This window comes from Curcuma longa, chromosome 17 (assembly GCF_044706935.1).
Source record: "Curcuma longa cultivar G26 ecotype Majalengka, Jawa Barat chromosome 17, ITB_CL_G26_1.1, whole genome shotgun sequence".
In the NCBI taxonomy this organism is placed as follows: domain Eukaryota; kingdom Viridiplantae; phylum Streptophyta; class Magnoliopsida; order Zingiberales; family Zingiberaceae; genus Curcuma; species Curcuma longa.
This window is the reverse complement of record NC_133877.1, coordinates 9670706-9688384: the sequence shown is the minus strand read 5'-3', so window position 1 is coordinate 9688384 and position 17679 is coordinate 9670706. Positions and strand designations below refer to the sequence as shown.

At 34.5% G+C, this 17679-nt stretch overlaps 2 protein-coding genes across 3 annotated transcripts; one reads left to right on the top strand and one right to left on the bottom strand.

The window, feature by feature from the left end:
* Nucleotides 1–653: 653 nt before the first annotated feature.
* Nucleotides 654–12038, top strand: LOC141848668 (reticulon-like protein B16). Of its 2 annotated transcripts, none has more exons than XM_074736716.1 (5): nt 654–996; nt 7310–7494; nt 7583–7720; nt 7820–7889; nt 11340–12038. In XM_074736716.1, the coding sequence occupies exons 1-5, from the start codon at nt 876–878 to the stop codon at nt 11504–11506; spliced, it is 681 nt and encodes a 226-aa protein (XP_074592817.1). In that variant the 5' UTR covers nt 654–875; the 3' UTR covers nt 11507–12038. The 2 variants fall into 2 exon arrangements, with proteins under 2 accessions (XP_074592817.1, XP_074592816.1); XM_074736715.1 differs by having other exon boundaries at nt 7310–7379; nt 7579–7720; nt 11340–11720.
* Nucleotides 12039–14771: 2733 nt separating this feature from the next.
* LOC141848746 (peroxisomal adenine nucleotide carrier 1-like) lies at nt 14772–17381 on the bottom strand. Its single transcript, XM_074736801.1, has 4 exons — nt 17239–17381; nt 16997–17143; nt 15363–15529; nt 14772–15267 (listed from the first exon to the last, which is right to left on the bottom strand). The coding sequence occupies exons 2-4, from the start codon at nt 17117–17119 to the stop codon at nt 14988–14990; spliced, it is 570 nt and encodes a 189-aa protein (XP_074592902.1). The 5' UTR covers nt 17120–17143; nt 17239–17381; the 3' UTR covers nt 14772–14987.
* Between the last annotated feature and the right edge of the window lie 298 nt (nt 17382–17679).

The window sequence follows — 17679 nt, the reverse complement described above, 5'->3', positions numbered from 1 at the left end:
GAACCCTAACTTGAGCGTCGGTGTGGCTTGCCAGGATCCACCTACGACACCATTCTAACCCTTTTTTTGGGACCCACCCGCGGCATCATTCTAATTCTCTTTTTGAGTGTTTCGCAAGTTTCTTCTTCTCCTTCTGCAACCTCATCTCAGGAGCGTGTATGTCGACAATTTTTGAATCAGTATTGAAACTATTCACGGTGTATTGATCGGAATATTTACAATTCACTTTAGGATATATTTTTTTATTGGATATGTAATTTTTAAAAAAGAAATGATTTACAACATGTAAAAATGCAGTATGAAATCTGACACACTCAATTGCATGTTTTGTATTGTGGGATCACAGTAGATTTTATATTGTATTTTTTTATACTGTATATGATTGTTCTTTTTAAAACTGATTAATTTTGAGATAGACGATTCTATTTTTCATTCCGTCCTAAATCATCAACATTAACCGCTGAAAGTGTTTTACCGTTGCATCCCTGCAAAGAGTCAAGCTTCCGCGTGGACGAGTCAAGATCCGGTGCGCGACTTGGACCCGCAGGTTGCGAAGCCACCGGGTCGAAAAGAAAGCCGGCGGTGAACCGGCGTCGACCGAATAAATGCCACAAAAGGGAAAGCCAAAATTAAATTCTTCATTTTTAATTAAATTTCCACTTCTCCTGCGACCCGACGCCGGCGCCGGCGCCCGAAGGGCGACAGGCAGGCGGAATAGACAAATCCGACTCCACCAGCTGATCTACCGAGGCTTCGCCTTGAAATCTCGATACCGCCTGGGGAACTCCGATCGGGATTCTCGCTTCCCTCCTCCCTCCCTCGTTTGATTTTAATTTGTTTCAGGGGTTGAGATACTCGAATCGGGGGCGTCGTCCATGGAGGGCGCGCCGTCAGACCCTTCGAACGAGCAGATAGCCGCCGACGGGCGGATGGACCAATGCTACCGCCTCTTCAATCGCCAGCGGACTCTCCACCAGATCATCGGTGGTGGGAGAGGTACGTTTTCTCTTTCGTAGGGCAGCGATATAGAGAATCTCACTCAGTTTTTCGGATTCTGTGATTCTTCTTGGATATCATGGAGGCTTAAAGTGGGTTTTTAATTATTTATCATACGAAGGGGTTTCTTTGTTCCATGGATGATTGCCGGAGAGAGTTTTTCTAGGGTTTGTAGCTAGCGATTGTATTAGCTTACTGATCACTTGTTAGTTCTTCTGAAAGTTGTTTGCAACGGAAGCAATGGAACATTACTATCCATTACGTGCCTGTGTATAGAAACAAATGGGCCTTTATTGATCTTTTTAAGTTTCCTGATAAATGACCTGTCCTATGTAGTTCCTTTTCCCCTCACTTTGAAGCAAGCATTTCTTTGTCGTTACTCACCTAATGTTGATAGGGCTCAGATGGTACAGAGTGAGAGTGAGGGGATTTAACTCCACACACTAACTGTAGTATGGAAGAAAAACATTTTGTCTGAGCAATAGGAAAGTAGTTTATCATGATTGTGACTTCTTAAAATATAGATATTGAAGGGAAAATATTTTATGATGTCTTCTTGTACTCCTATAAAATGTGAAAATGCTACACGATAGGTTAAATTTATTTATGAGATAACATCATAAAATTATGGTTTAACACTATACACTAGCTGTTATTGTAAAAGAAAAACTTTTCTGTATGACCTATGGGATAGTTTATCATGATGGTGAGTCCTTGTACTTTAGGTTGTCTACTTTTTTTTTTTTTTATCATATGTGCAAATTCTACATGATAGGTAAAGGTTTAATTTGGTTATGAAATAAACCATAAAATTGATATAGTGATGTAGTGCAACCCTGTCTGTTTATTTAACTTGGGAGCATAATCATTGTCTTTCTCCCTTGTTAGTGAGCCTGCCTTCATTTTGTTTAAATATCTTGATTACCTCATCTTTGTGACAAACTTACTAGACAAGATTGGCACACTTCATTTGAAAATATGCATAACGAATTAGCCTTGTTGAAAGAAAATGAAAGAAAATTTTCTCTTAATCATGGGCTGATCAATAGCCAGTCCTCAGCACAATCCTTGGATGCTACCTTTTGACAAAGCATTTAAGTTCTTTATCCAAAATATTTGCAGGAATAAGATATAATAAGTTTTCTTATGGAAAGAGGATGCTAATTAGCATAATAAATTGCCTAGTTAGTTGGAGTAATTGTACTTGTAGTCTTCACAGTGAACTACTTGAATATAGAAACAGTGGCAGTTTACTATTCAGAGGGCTTCAGACAATGCACAAAGCTATTAGTGATTCTTACTAGTGCCCTAATGGTATAAAATTTTGGTGGCATGTAGTTCTCCACCTATTTGTACTGCATTTGGACATTTAGCAAAGCTTTTAAATTTCAATGTGAATCTTGACTATGACATCTGTGAGGGTAAATCCACCAACATTTGGGACAAACATCATCATTGTTTGTTTCTTTCACAAATTTATTTATGGGATTAGCTTCTACCTTGAAAAATGGTCCAATTACTAGTTGACGCATAGAGTTTAGCAAGGACTTTTTTACTGTTAGAGTTTATTTTTTGTATAATGTTTGATTAAAATCTGCTATGTTATATGGAGTTGAATGTTGGGTTACGAAATAAGCATACGAACAAAAGATAAGAATCATAGAGATAAGGATGTTAAAGTGGATGTGTGGGCATATAAGGATGGATAGGATAAGAAACGAGAATATTAGAGAGAAAGTTGAAGTCGTACCTATTTAAAGAAAACTCCGAGAGACATGTTTAAAATGGTGTGGACACATACTTAGACATCCAATAAATGTTTCAGTTAGACGATGTGAGATCATAACAAATACACATATTAATAGAGGAAGAGATGCCAAAGAAGACTTAGTTAGCAACAATAAAACATCATAAAATTTATTTAAATATAAATGATGGTATAGGAGGAGATTGAGCCCAATAGCGCAGGAGGATCCATACAACCTACCTCACATAATGGGATAAAGGCTTGGTTGTTGTTGTATAATGGTGTGATTGGAAGAAAGTATAAATCCATGTTTGATTACAATTAGGCCCATTTCTATTGGGCTTTCACATGAATTGAGGTGATATAAAATTCCATGTAGAGTGAGAGAATAAATCCTATGTAGGAATGGGGATTATCATTTTCCCTACGACAGAGAATTAAATAGTGATAGTAACTCAATCTATCAAGATTTAACACATCTATTTGGTTAAAAATATCCTGTACTTTTCATTTTATCAAATACAGCATATACTACACGTGGTAATGAATCTATCTACATCATTTGTCTATTCATCTGATATTAACTTGATGACAAATCTAACATATGTAATCTAACTCATCCCCATCAACTACCAACTCATTTAATATGAAAACATTTTGTTTCAAAATAAAAATCTTTTAATAATATGTTATTCCAAACCATAAACAATAAACCTTCCCTAACCCATCCGTTAGCAAATCTTGTAGCCTACCCTAACTCTTCGATCCATTCACTCATCCCCTGTACCTTCAATGTTCACAACCATTGAATTGCACACTCTCTGTGATCATTGAACTGCCCCTTTGCTCATCCTCTTCACTCACTAACTTCACTTTTTTGTTGTTGCCAATGGAGGAGGCATCATCGCCAACAACACAAGCAGGATAAGGTCTTGATGGAGTAACTGCAAACCGCTCAATTTGTGTGTGGGTTTCATTCCCTATTTACATTATTGATACATTGTCTCGTCTGGTATACTAAAGGGCTGTTATAAGCTGTTTCAAGCAAAACGAGTCTTCAATGTCTCTCTCGAATGATTGAATATTGCATCCAGTTAATTTTACAATTAGAATAACAAACATATTCCTTAAGGCCTCTACCCATTCTTGGTTTCATATAAGGAGAAATGTTCTGGAAAAATCCAGTTTCATTGTTCAGTGCAGCAAGATGAAGGTGAAATCAAAACCAAGTGCCTTAGATCATCAAAGAAATTGCATCTTAGTTCACTTCTAAAAAAGCTAAGTCTGCTTAATTAATGCCATGCCAGCTTACTTGTCCATGCAGATGCAACTCCCCTGCAAATTGATTTGATTCATCACCTAGGGGGCATCTCCTTATGTTTCTTTGTCAAATCAGAGTATAGTGGGTAAATGATGCACCAAATTTCTCCCAATTCTCTTTAAACTTCAGCTTATATGATCACAATACCAACATATGCTTTGACTAAGCACAACAAATCACCGACTGCATCCCTAATTCCAACAGAACTGTATATCCTGCTGCTAATGTTAAATAAGATGTTCTACCATTGGCAGCAGCTGTGGTAATTGTGGGATGCTGCTGTTGAAGAGCACGGAGGGAGGAGGAAGAACGATGCCAACTATGAAGAGGATGAGGGTGTTGATTGGTTAGTTAGGCTTTGGGATAAGTAATCTTTTATTTTTTTTTCCAAATAGATTGTGGAATGTGGATAATTTTTTTTATGGCTAGGATTTTATTCAGAATAATGAATTGTTAAATTACATAGATTAAGTTACATAAGTTGGCATACAGACATGCCATCAACTTAACAGTAGATGTGTCTGTATTATTATCCTAATACATAATATGATAAATTGTCCACGAGAATAATTTTCTTGAATTTTGAAGCCAGTTACCAAGCAAAGCCTAGATTATAGCGTCCCATGGAATATGCTTTTAGCTTCTTGATTGCTTCAGTTCAATTTCATTCTTTTCTAGCGGTTGTCATGGAAATTCAGCTTTGTGAAGACCTTAAAAATCCTTTGCCATTGAAAATGTTCTAGTTTATTCTTCGTCCATTTAATTTTTTCTCTACTGCAAAGGGAGAGGTTAGCTTGTAATTTATATCAATAGTTGAATATTATAAATTTATGAAGTAATAAATACTTGATCATTTATATTAATTGACTAATTAACTGCCAACTAGTTACTAATTATTTTCTATAACCAAATTGTATTATTCAAATAATAAAATATAATATATATCAAATATATTTTAATACTAAATAATATTTTTATACTAACTTGGCACTTAATTGTTGGGGGAAATGATGCTTCTAAATCGTTGGGTTTGACCAAGTTGTTTAGGATTTGATGTTTCGTTTAAAGTTTGATGCTCCCAAGTGTTTGATAAATGGTTTAAGAAAGGTTTAATTGTATTTTTGATGTGTGCATTAAGTGTGTACATACTTATGATAGTGCATATAGAGTTGGATAACTCGATGCGGTTGAGTTGGTTAGCTTGAGTTAGATGGATTGAAGACTTGGTGTGAAGTGGACTTGGAAGACAAGCTGAGAAGGATGACACACTGAATAAGCTTGTAGAGCGTGTTGCATCTAATGTACTAAAGGCTTGATGCAAGATATACTTTAAGGTGGTTCAAAGTGAGATGGACTTGTGAGCTTGCTACTTGGACCCTTGTGAAAAAACTAAATTTAGTGGATTTACAAGGTGGCTCATTGGACGAGTTAATGCATTGTAGAGTAAGAGCAAAGTTAATAAGCCATGTAGTTAGTATTCATATTATTTTTGTTGTTTTTTATGTCAACTAAAATCACACACTAGCACCCTACACAAAATTAAATTGTGGTTGTCTTTTTTTTGCAAGAAAGTTTATTTTAAGCCTTGGGAAATCAATCTCCTGCACTAGAGGAGCAACACATGCTAGGCAGATGCAACAAAGCTAAGCGAATAAAGGTGAATGCTATCAAAACATAGGTTGCTACTTTGGAGCAATCTATCTCTAAGGTGTAGTTCACCGTAGAGGTGGTTAGTGTTGATAGCTTAGAAGGTTATCCCATGATCAGAGTCCATTATTATGGAATCTCCTTAACTGTCTAAATGGGGTAGAATCATGTGGTGAAATTAGGTGTTGTCACCAAGAAGGTTATCCCATGATCAGCCATTGTATCCCATTCTCATTATTGGTCATCTCGGTGTACACGTTCATGGCATTCTCATTGGAGGCCATCGCAATCTCCGTAGGTCAATCATGGTTTAAAATTTAAAGTTAGATTAATAAATATAATCAATTCCTAGCTATAAATAGGAGAATCTAAGAATTTACCATTTCATCCGCCACTTGACATTGGCACTACTCGACCCGCAGTGTCGCGGAGGCGCCGCCACCTTTACGGGTCATGGCAGGGAGGCCTCCGATCTCCACGGGGTTGCGAAGGCCATCACAATCTCCGTAGGTCGCCGTAGGGACGTCCGCAAGTGCGAGGCAGAACTTAGGTGAATAATTAAAGTTAGATTAATAAATATAATCAATTCCTAACTATAAATAGGAGAATCTAAACATGATTAATCAAACTCTAATAAAACTATCACATTAATTTAATATATATAATTTTTGTTTATTTTAATTTCAAAAATATATAATAAAATTTTTATTTATTTACCATATAAGGGCATCATGATCCCGTATTTTTTTAATATTTAGATTAAAATATTTATTTTTAATTAATATGTTTTATATTTAAAAAATATCGAAACTATATCAGCATGGCATGATACCGTACCAAACCATATCGTTCCGCTCCAGGATCGAAACTTCGACATGGGTCGAGATTTTAAACCATTGGTTCAATGCACATGATTGTATCCCATTCTCATTATTGGTCATCTCGAAGTACAAGTCCCACCCATCCAAATACCTTTAGGTTGGAAATTTATTCACTTCAGATATTAAATTTTAAAATATTAATGATAATATTAGATGTTAAAAGTTAATAAATATGATGTGCAAAAGCAGATTTTTGTTAAATTGTATAATCCTATAATCCCGTGATCAGATTGACCTGATCTTATGAAGTCCTCATCACTGTTCTAGATTGGTTGCTGATTTTGACAACTTGGTTTACTGTTCTGCTCTTATGGGCTCACAGGATGAGAACATGAAGAAGAATCTTTCAAGAATTGAGTGAATATAAAATGATTCACTATTTTCATTTGAAGGGTGTCATTTGATTGCTATACATTTGCTAGTGGTTGAGGATTTAGTTTTACATGCATCCCTTAATAATGAATATAAGCATCATCAAAATAAAGCAGCAATTGAGATGACTTTGCACATATATCACAATTTGGCATTGTCCATATCTTTCTTGAATGTTATGCCTAATTTTACTATTTTATAGTACAAATATAAATTTTTTTTACAACCCTTCTCTGAGATTAATAATTGTGTCATCTTGATGTGGTTAGCCTCACAGACTGAAATTCCAGAACATCAATCTTGTTTTTTCTTTTGTGTGACTGATTTTCACTTGGATTTCCTCAGCTGCGGATGTCCTCCTGTGGAGATGTAGATGGATTTCAATTGCTGTTGTGTTAGCTGCTACCATTGCCTGGTTGTTATTTGAGCGATCTGGATTATCATTCCTTACCATCTGTTCCGATGTGCTACTTATTTTGATTGTGATTCAGTTTGTGTGGGCTAAGAGTGCTGTTCTTCTGGATAAGCAAGTTCTATCTTATTAAATGATCCATTTTCCTTATTTTTTGGTGGGAAAACACACTTCTAGATTTATGGTTTTTTCTCTTGGGCAGGCAGCTCCAACCATTGCCAGAATTAGTTTTAACAGAGGAAATGGTGAACAATGCTGCTGTTTCTTTTCGTGTAAAATTTAACAATTTGCTGATGATGGCCCATGATATCACTCTTGGCAAGGACTTCAGGATCTTTTTTCAGGTCAGAAATGGTTGCAATTTTTGTTGCAACTAAATCATCGTCTGTTGCCAATGTAAGACAATAACTTAATGAATGTTTACTGTTATATTTGTTGTATAGGTGGTTGGAATGCTTTGGATATTGTCCATTGTAGGAAGTTTCTTTTCCTTCCTCACTCTTGCATATATAGGTATGACTTTCTCCTATCATTGTCAAGTCTTAAGCAGAGATCGCATTAATGCCTGTCTGTTATTATTATCAAGTCATAAACAATGCTTCCATGATATGAAGCACTTGCTTTCTCTTGATGCACATGGAATCAGATAGATGTGTCCATATATAGCAATCCAATAAAGGTAATCCAGGAGCATTCTTATAATGCATTATGGAGATCAATGTTCTAAATGACGGTTGAGATGACGCCTAGGTAGAGGCAGACCTCAACCACACCGCATTTGTGAAAGGCGGTAGTTTAGGCGGTGGTCACAATCAACTTAGGTTAAAAAACCTTTGCGGTGCATTAGTGATTTCAAAACAACTCATCTTCTTTTGCCTCGAACTGTTGTGGCCGCCATCGTTGTTGCTTGTTGCCTGCTTTGCTACCGATGTTGTCGTTAGGTTAGACTTATATATTTCAGATCTAGCACGACACAAACCAAAATCCTAACTCTCAGTTTCGGGCGTTTTGGCTTCGGACGCATCACCAGACCCTGGCGACACGTCTGGGCCTGTCGTCGGACCCTCGCGATGCGTTCGGGCTTGTCGTCGACCTCAGGTGACGTGTCTGGGCCCATTGTCGAGCTCGGGCGATGCATCTGGGCTCAGGCGATGCGTCCGGTCTCGCGCGTAGGCGATAGGTCCGGACTTGTCACTAGGCTTAGGCAACGCGTCCGAAGTCAAACTGCCAAACATGCCGAATAGCGATTGATTTGTTTTGAACTTAGGATTTAATTGAAACTTTATATTAATAATTTTAATCAATTCTTAGCTATAATTGGAATAATTTAAATAAGTTTAATTAAAGTCTAATAAAATTATCCTATTAATTATATATATATAATTTTTTTCTTATTTTTTTTAAAAAATATTTACATTCTTTTTTATTTTTAGATTTTTAGTTAATATATTTTATAATAAGTTTTTTTCCTAATTTTTTGATCCTTTATTTAATTATTGATGACTATTTATAATATTATGTATAAAAATAGTAAAAAAAAATTCAACCGTCGATACATGCTTTGTAAAGATTAATGTTATTTCATCTCTTTCTTACCCCGTATGAGTGTGGGAGGTGTGTTCTTTCCTTGGCCATGTAGGTTTCTATAGACTTTGCATGCATGATTTCATGGCATGATTGGATACTTTGCTTTCATGTTGTCGGTTAGTGTGGCGATAGATCTCTATCTTGATAGATTCAGTATGATAGTCATATTTACTTAGTGAGGATTATTATCATGCTTATTATTTATCCTCTTTGTATGTGAGTTGTACTCATGACAATTAATACTCTAGAACTTGCTTTGCTTTTTTTGAGACTACATTATAGTATGCTTGCGTTAATGTGATGAAGGTCATCTCAGTTGTTAGATGAATAATTTTCTTAACACCTTCATTGTTTATTATGCTTTCTTTGTCACATCTTCATTATTCTACTCTTTGCCCTCCCTTTCTTGAGAGTTTGGTTGATTTCATGATGAGTTACATTATCCGAGACGAACAAATTCTAAGTATGTGTAGGGGAGATATGTGGGAGATGTGTGTGAAGGGTGTGAAAGGAAGAATTCCCTTTTGTGAAAAATCCTCTCTGTGAATTCAAAGAAAAAAAAGAGAAAACAAGAGAAAAAAGAAAAGAAAAAGAATGGATGAACAAAAAGGAACAATGATCGCTTGATAGAATTGATGTCTTTGTAAATCTTAAGGATTCATCAAGACTTATTTGTACGATAAGAGATTTTGGATAAAAGAAGTTGAATGTTAGGGAGTTTCGATGAAACTTTTATGTACATCACTTGGTTATATTCATCATGTTATCATTCCAATACTTTCATATTTTCCTTGGTTTGTCTTCTCTTACCTATTCTACTTGCTTCTCTTGTTTTCTTTTTAGTCCCATTACAACTCTAATAAGTCCTTCAGATTTGTGCATGCATATGTTTACAGTAGTGGAGAAGTAGAAAATAAGTAAGCATATGATAGTATAATGTCATGAGTAGCATTGAGTGAAACTCCATCTTCATATATGCTTATGAGAGCAAGAGTTGAAATATTTACCTTGTGAAGCTCTATTATTCTTAGTTTATTCAAGTTGCTTGAAATCACCATACTTATTGACTTGTGTAGAATTGGAACTATGAATGTCTTGATTCGCCATTTACAACACTAATGAAGATTGTACCAATAATTTTTTTGCTTCCTCTCGAAGAGTGTTATCTTTTGGTTGAGAGGTCCAAGTTTTACTCAGCAACTTGCAACTGTATGATTCATTCTGTTTGCTCAGCAACTTAATGGAAATCAGAATGATTTGGAATGATAAGTGGAACATTTGTTTAGTTAATGATATGACAAGTGAAATGATTCATTCTGTGATCGACTTGTTAGGTCCATAATTTGCTCAGCGAGTTTGACTCACCTGGTCTGTTGACTTTCCTGACACGTTTGGCCCATTGGACCACTTGATTGGCTGGTCTGCCCAACTTGTTCACACTAGTTTGTTCGGCACCTTCATCCATCTGCTCTGCTTGACTATCTAACTCTTCGATTTTAAACTCCATTTGATTCTTATGGTTCGCTATACTGTTCTAGTCGTTTGACTAGTCAGATTCTTTTGATCAATCTGACTGTTTGTCTTCCTGACATGTGCGTTTGTTAGGTATGCTTAGTTCATCCAGCCCTATTAGCTTGTCTTGTCTGCCTTGCTTATTTGGTTTAACCCAGTGGTTCAGTCTGCTTGGCTCATTTGACCTATCCAACTTATTTTGTCCATCTGGCTCATTCGTTTTCTTAATGTTCACCTTTTGTAGTCTGATTTTATGTTTCTAGTATTATTCATTATCGGCTTGCTTGATCTACTCATCCTAATCATGTCATCTTTTCGACCAGCCTGCCTGACTGCCTCTTACAAAGTTGGTTCACCTAACCATTCAGCTCACATAGTCGGCTTAGCCAAATATCCATCTTTTAGCTTCATTTTTGCTTTGAAATTTTTTGGTGATATTATATATTTGGTACAGGTTGAATGAAGCCTTCCTCTTAAACTCTGATACAGAATGGGCCAGTTCTTGAAAATATCATTCCATCTTCAGTTAATCCATTCAATCATTAGAAAGAAATCATAGTAGGATCCATTCAAGTTCCAATTCGTTGCACCTTTCCAAACCTTTCAAACATGACCTATAGGGTTATTGAGATATTTGTTGTATAGCAAATATCTAATATCATTTGCTTAAAAGAGCTGCGCTTTGCTAATCCTGACCGTTTCAGATGAATAGGTTGGTTATGTCACTCTTACTTGACTAACTATCCCCTACTCATTCTCTGTTGAATCAAGTGTTTTTAGTGGAATGTTCCCACCTCTGATGAAATATTGAAACACTTAAATCCATATAATCAAATTAAATTGATTGTTTCTTATTGATGGCAGGGATCATATTGTCATTCACCATACCCGTACTGTACAACAAATACGAAGCTCATGTGGATAAATGTGCTGGGTTTGTCCACCAGAAATTCTCCAAGCACTACAAAATAGTGGATGAGAACGTGATCAGCAAACTGCCAAGACGTTTTTCCAAGAACAAAGATGCATGATTAGATAATTCAACTACATGCCTAGTTGCTCCTTCATTCGAATTGGCCTGCTCTTGAGAAATTTGCTGTTACTATCTAGTTCATGTAAATCTAGTACTCGTGCTCTTTGGCAGTGCTCACTATCACTTGCTAAATCGTTTCTGAAAGCGTTTGACCTGTATACTCAGTAAGTTGGACCACGTTATGTTGTCAAAGTGAGTACTAATTGAAGTGTGCCTCAAGCTGTGAATGAGATGATTGCGAGCTAGACATACTTGCTTGAAGACCCTGATATATCGAGCGGACTAACTCCATTCTAAAGCAGTCAAGGGATCAAAGTTATGCAACTACTTGTCAACACCTGAGATAAGCCTGATGAAATTGGTTGAAGCCTAGTATGTATGCTGATTATTGGTTAAATAAAAAACATAGTTCAATAAATATTGAGGAGATTATTGGTGTAATCAGGATTGGCTTAGTCCAACAGATGTTCACAATAGAAGTTTAGACGTGTTAAAGTTGATTGAATATTTGACCAGTGATTGAAATCCAAGTAGATAGGTCAAGGTTAATTTAATATTTGACAATGAAAGTTTAGATAGGTCAAGATTGAATGTTTGACAAATAAAGAAAACCTAATATGTTAGATTGATTGAATATTAGACAAGTGAAAGTTCTTGAGGATAGACATGTAGACAAGTGAAAATCATGATAAATCAATATTGATTGACACTGAGCAAAAGATGAAGTTCTAAATGTTAGGACTCTAGACAATGAAAGTTTTAATAGATTGAGATTGATCAATATTAGGTAAGATGAGGAAGTTTTGAAGACATGAAGTATGTTAATAAGATAAGGAAGTTTCTAAGGCAGTCGAGTGATATATAAGTCGACTAAGCAGTCGAATTGAATTGGATTATAATTAAATAAAATATTTTTATTTAAAAGTTAATTGACTAAGCAATCAACTAGGAGATAAGCTCCACCTCTAAAATGGAAATCACGAAAGGCATCTACATCATCATCTGAGAGGAATAGTAAGAAGTTCCAATTTCGATATATGGAGTCAAAGTTGATAAGCCTTCGACCTCATTGATTGTGTGGGAGAGAGCATAGAGACCTAACACCTAAAGGGTATTGAATTCAATTAATAAAGATCATATTCTTTAAGTGTACGTAGGAAAGCAAACAATGTAAGAATAAGTGTTCCACCTTGGTGAAGAAGAAAGTGATAGATCTTGTAAATCCTAAACCGCATGAGTTCTATAAACTAAATTAGAACTTCAAATAGGAAATACAAATTTAATGATCTAGTTTCTACGAATAACATGGTTTAATATGTAAAATATAAAATAACGACAAGGAACCTGTTTATAGGGCCATGTCCTTGTCCTGCAACTCCTTGTGCTTGATCCCTGTGGAAGAAAAACAAAGCGGAAGCTAGAGAGGTCTTCCACATTTAGGGTGACGGTCGTAACTTTCGTCAATGGGGAACGAAGGCGATGTCACATGATACCCTAAATCCTCGGGGACCAAACCCTTATATAGAGATATGAACCGTTATCAGCCCATAGATAATAACGGAACAGATTAACTTATTTTCTATATTTAATCCCTATCCGTAATACCAAAATGGATTAATAAAATAATAATAAATTTAATCCATAATAATATCGGAACGGACTAACGCCCCCACATCAATAATCCGAAACCCGATAAACCTTAATTAGATCACTTAAATGGGTTCGGTTCGTATCCGCATATACAAATTACAATTAAGCCCATAATTAAGAAATTAAATCCAACAGAAAATCCTTAGTATCCGAGAGTATCAAACACCCTTGATATAAAAAGACAAGGACTACATCGTGTACTTACAATGAGCAACCAATATCGGAATGGAAGACAACCCAAGGGACGTAGGAGAGGAAGCTCAAGTCCTAAATGTAAACCCCAAGGTATGATTATCTAAATTTTGTGAAATTAGTATTTGAATTCAAGATATCAAATTGTAGAGTCTATTTGGTTAATTAGTCAATCATGCCATAATATGTGTGCAAAGGTACTGATGGTTGTCGAATTCAAATGGATTGTTTTGATATATTTGACAAAGAGTTTATTTTATGTTTATTATTATCAAGTGTATAATTTATATATAAAGTTATATATAAGGATAACTTTAAAAGGAATATTTTTGACTTCTTAAACATTTTATTTTTGCTTTGTCTTTTAACATGAATCACTAAAATTAATCTATGATGTTGTGAACTCTTTTAATTGTATATTTATTACTCATTCATTAAATTAAAATCAAATAATATAAGTTTATAGTGGATTAATATTTAATATTAATAATGCACATCATAATAGACAATCTTATGAAAAAAATTAAAGATAATCTAAATTAGCACTTTAACAATAAAAGGAAACAAATTAAATATATATATATATATATAAATGTTTTATATTTTAAATAATAAATATAAAATTAATTATAATTTTTTATTAAATTATTATTATTTTCTTATTTAGTATTTTTTATTTATTTCTTGGATCATATTTTATTCATCTGCTATGATATGCTAATTAATGACGATCTAAAATTATTGGATGTAGAAAGAATAAATAACTTAAGTTTAGAATTTAAAATACAATATTAATATTTAATATACATTTTAAGTAAAAAATTTATTAAATAATAAACAAAACTTACTAAACTAATTAAAATAGGCAAAAGCCTTGCTATTTCCAAATTTCATTTACATCATATATTAATTAAAGAAAGTTCAAAAATTATTATTTTCTTAAAATAATTTTAGAAGGCTAGTTTGCCATTGTATTTTGATAATTTCCTTAATATTTTATTTTTTACATTTAAATTTTAGTTATTTTTAACAAAACATTTCTAAATAATAATTTTTCCACTTATACTAAATTTCTTAACTATCGTATGATATTCACAATTTACTTGTTTGTATTTAATCAATTATCAAGTATTGCATTTATAATTTCCAAGTATTCATGGTGTAAATATCTAATTTTAATAAGAAATCGACAACCCCCCAAATCAAGATCCAACTTCAAGTCCAAATCAATCAGATTTGTTTCAATGCAATTCAAGAAATGTATTGTTTCGACTTTGCAACTAAATCTCTTGATGCAGATGTACTCAAAATGTCTATGCATTACCATCCATCTGATACTGATTAGATTGCTACTAAAACCAAAAACAAATTGACAGGAGCAATCAGTGATCAGGAAAACAAAATCCTATGGCATCAACAACTACTGAAATAACACCTGAGAATCACACCACATGATTGATTTATTAATGAAAATCAGAATAGATTCAGAACACTTACAGCTGAAAGTCCTGAGAAATTATTGTATGCTGAAGAAAATCTCTAGCAATTAAATTGAATTGCCAAAATAATTGGCTGCAACATTACCGGCTTGCAGTTTGTGATCCAAGTTTATCATGGAAAGAATGTTTAACATGCATCTAGTGGCTCTTAACTCTCCTCTCTGAGGTTAATAGAAACCTTTTAAGTGCAAGCATTGAAATCCATGTAAACTTTGAAATCTTCTCCTTTATCATCAACAGCAAGGCAGAGCTTAAAACAGTTTTAAGAATCTGGGCGTTCAAGCCTTTGAAGAATCCAGGAATGCCCTCGTACTTCCATATGGAAGATAGCGCACCCATCATTGTCCTGGGACGTTTAGATTGAGAATCCTGCTTCGACCCATCTTCTATATCTGCAGACTGAATCATGACTTTACACCTAGTCAACAAATCATAGGCATTGTTAAACATCATCTTTTACACGGTTTTCAAGTACTTTTGAGAATAAAATTTAGCAAACTTTGCACAGTTTACCTAATGGCAGGGTAGGTCAAAACAGTCGCTACACTCTTTGAGATGGCACCAAGTAGAAACGCTGAGAAGGCAGAAAGAGATGCAGGAGATGATTTTGTGTTTTCTGTTGCAACTTTATTGCTTTGTCTCCTCAGAACCCTCTGTTTTAATTGATCGAATACTGTATACTTCATATTTTGTCAAGACAAAAAAGAAAAGGATCAATATTGAGTTTCCAGCAGTGACTAACCAAGAATAAAATTGGGGCATGCTTCCAGTGATACAATTAAATCAAATGTACTTACTTAAAATTCTTTTATTTACCTTTTAATTAATGTACTGGAAGCTGAGTAGTAATGAACAAAATCAATACAAATGACAGTTATTGGTACAAATTAATACACACTTTATGAGGATTTCAAAGTTTTATTAAATTCTCGGGTCCAGAAAATAAGAAAGAATCACAAAATGGAACAATATTGCAACCACTAGCCCTGATTAATTTTATGGTCCTTTCATGGTTTCTAATAGGTATTTCAAGGGAATCTAGCAAGTTAGATTTACACAAATTCAGTCAAACCTCTTGGAAAACCTTGTTTTTCTTCTTCTTAATATGAATATAGCAGATGGATGGTGACACATCAATACCTGTTAGGCACTTAGGTGCATTTCTAAGAATACATTTTCTGTTTCTCTTATATTCCTTTATGTTCCATAAAAAACATTATCTAAAGAATAAGCATGTTCATGTGGAACACGTCAAGAAAAATGGTCTCAAGTCAGAATTCTTGAGGATGGGCTTCAGTTAAGGAACACTGAGGTTGAATAAAGCATTGTGGTTGTTTCAGGATTTATTAGGGTACTTTCAAGAACATTCAAATAAGAATATTATGAGCTGATGCATCAGGCATAAGGGGTAGCTTGATCTTGGTGGATTCAAATAAACAGTACAAATTCCCAATGATTCTCGGAAAAGTGCTTGTTCATATTATCAACCAACTTTGGAAATGTATTTTTAGACAAAAGAAAGTTCTTTTCTATACAAGTTGAGTTCATTTAATCACCAAAGAACACTACAATAATCTGATCTCATGGACATTAGTCATAGGTCGAGCAATCCAACACCACCAAAAAAAAAAAAAAAATCTAGTCACAACCAAGCTATCAAACACTACCCTTTTTATGAATGTCAGTCTTGCATAATGCTATTAGATGAAATGATAGAGTCACACACAAACCTTCTAAAGTTACACAATATATTAAATAATCAATTATCATTAATTCTAAAGTGCCATATTATTCTCTTTTTTTTTTCAAGTTTTATTTTGCAGTTACCACATCAAACAACCATTTTGTTCTGTCAAGGGAAAGAATCTCCAATTATACTCTTACTAATTGATATCCAGGAAGAGAAAATAAATCTTAAAATGTTTTGAGCAGGATGCATTCTGTATAAATTGTTCGATTATATTGGAATCTATTGTAAGAACAAAAAGAAACTTTGCAGGTGATATCACAGAATCCCTCTTATTAACCATTTTGGCATATCTACAACAACATAAACCTTGTTAATAAGGCGCATATGAACTATAGTGAAGATCAGAGTATGCACAGAGACCCCTATCCTAAATGCAATTTCAGATATTTAATGTTACCTGAATTGCAGGATTTGCTGTCAAAAGGAGAGAGATCCCTAGGCCATCATAGGCTTCAATCCAATATCCTTCTGAGAGAGTTTCCCATAATCCTTTAGACTTCCCGAAGGCACTAGTTTGCATTCTTGAAGATGCTGTATCAAGGGGCTGGAAAGATGCAAAACATTCATCCATCAAAATTCAGAAACTAACGGCAACATAATTTACTAGTGTCAGATACATATAGCAAACAAAGTTCCTACTTGTGTTACAAGAACAGTGCAAACCCCAGCAGCAGCAGCAACAACCAAATTTGCTGTAGTTCCAACAGATTTAGCACCACTTTGTTTCAAATGAAACCGTTTTAAGTAGCTATAACTATAAAAATAAACAAATTGCGAGATGAAAGATTAGGTACTAATGTACCTAAGCCTTGGTATAGAGATTTATATTGGCGTTTGGAAATGGCTTCCCACAACACGTCGGAAAGGTTCCTGATTATGCCACAACAAAAAACCAAGTCAAAACATTGTACTGAATCAGTTCAAATTACCAAGATAATCCAGAGAAAAATAAGAAATCTACAGAATCAAGGAGATTAATTTCATTTCCCACTTTGCCTATTAAAACTTGGTTATGAAGTGAATCTCATGGTGTGTTTTATCATTGATTCAAGGATGTGAAAAAGAGATAACTATGGTCCA

Coding starts and splice junctions, on each gene's coding strand:
- LOC141848668 (XM_074736716.1), top strand. CDS start 876: ATGGAGGGCGCGCCGTCAGACCCTTCGAACGAGCAGATAGCCGCCGAC. Junction 997..7,309: donor GATCATCGGTGGTGGGAGAG/GTACGTTTTCTC, acceptor GGATTTCCTCAG/CTGCGGATGTCCTCCTGTGG. Junction 7,495..7,582: donor CTGTTCTTCTGGATAAGCAA/GTTCTATCTTAT, acceptor TTGGGCAGGCAG/CTCCAACCATTGCCAGAATT.
- LOC141848746 (XM_074736801.1), bottom strand. CDS start 17,119: ATGCAAACTAGTGCCTTCGGGAAGTCTAAAGGATTATGGGAAACTCTC. Junction 15,530..16,996: donor CAGCAAATCCTGCAATTCAG/GTAACATTAAAT, acceptor CAAAATATGAAG/TATACAGTATTCGATCAATT. Junction 15,268..15,362: donor TTGACCTACCCTGCCATTAG/GTAAACTGTGCA, acceptor TTTGTTGACTAG/GTGTAAAGTCATGATTCAGT.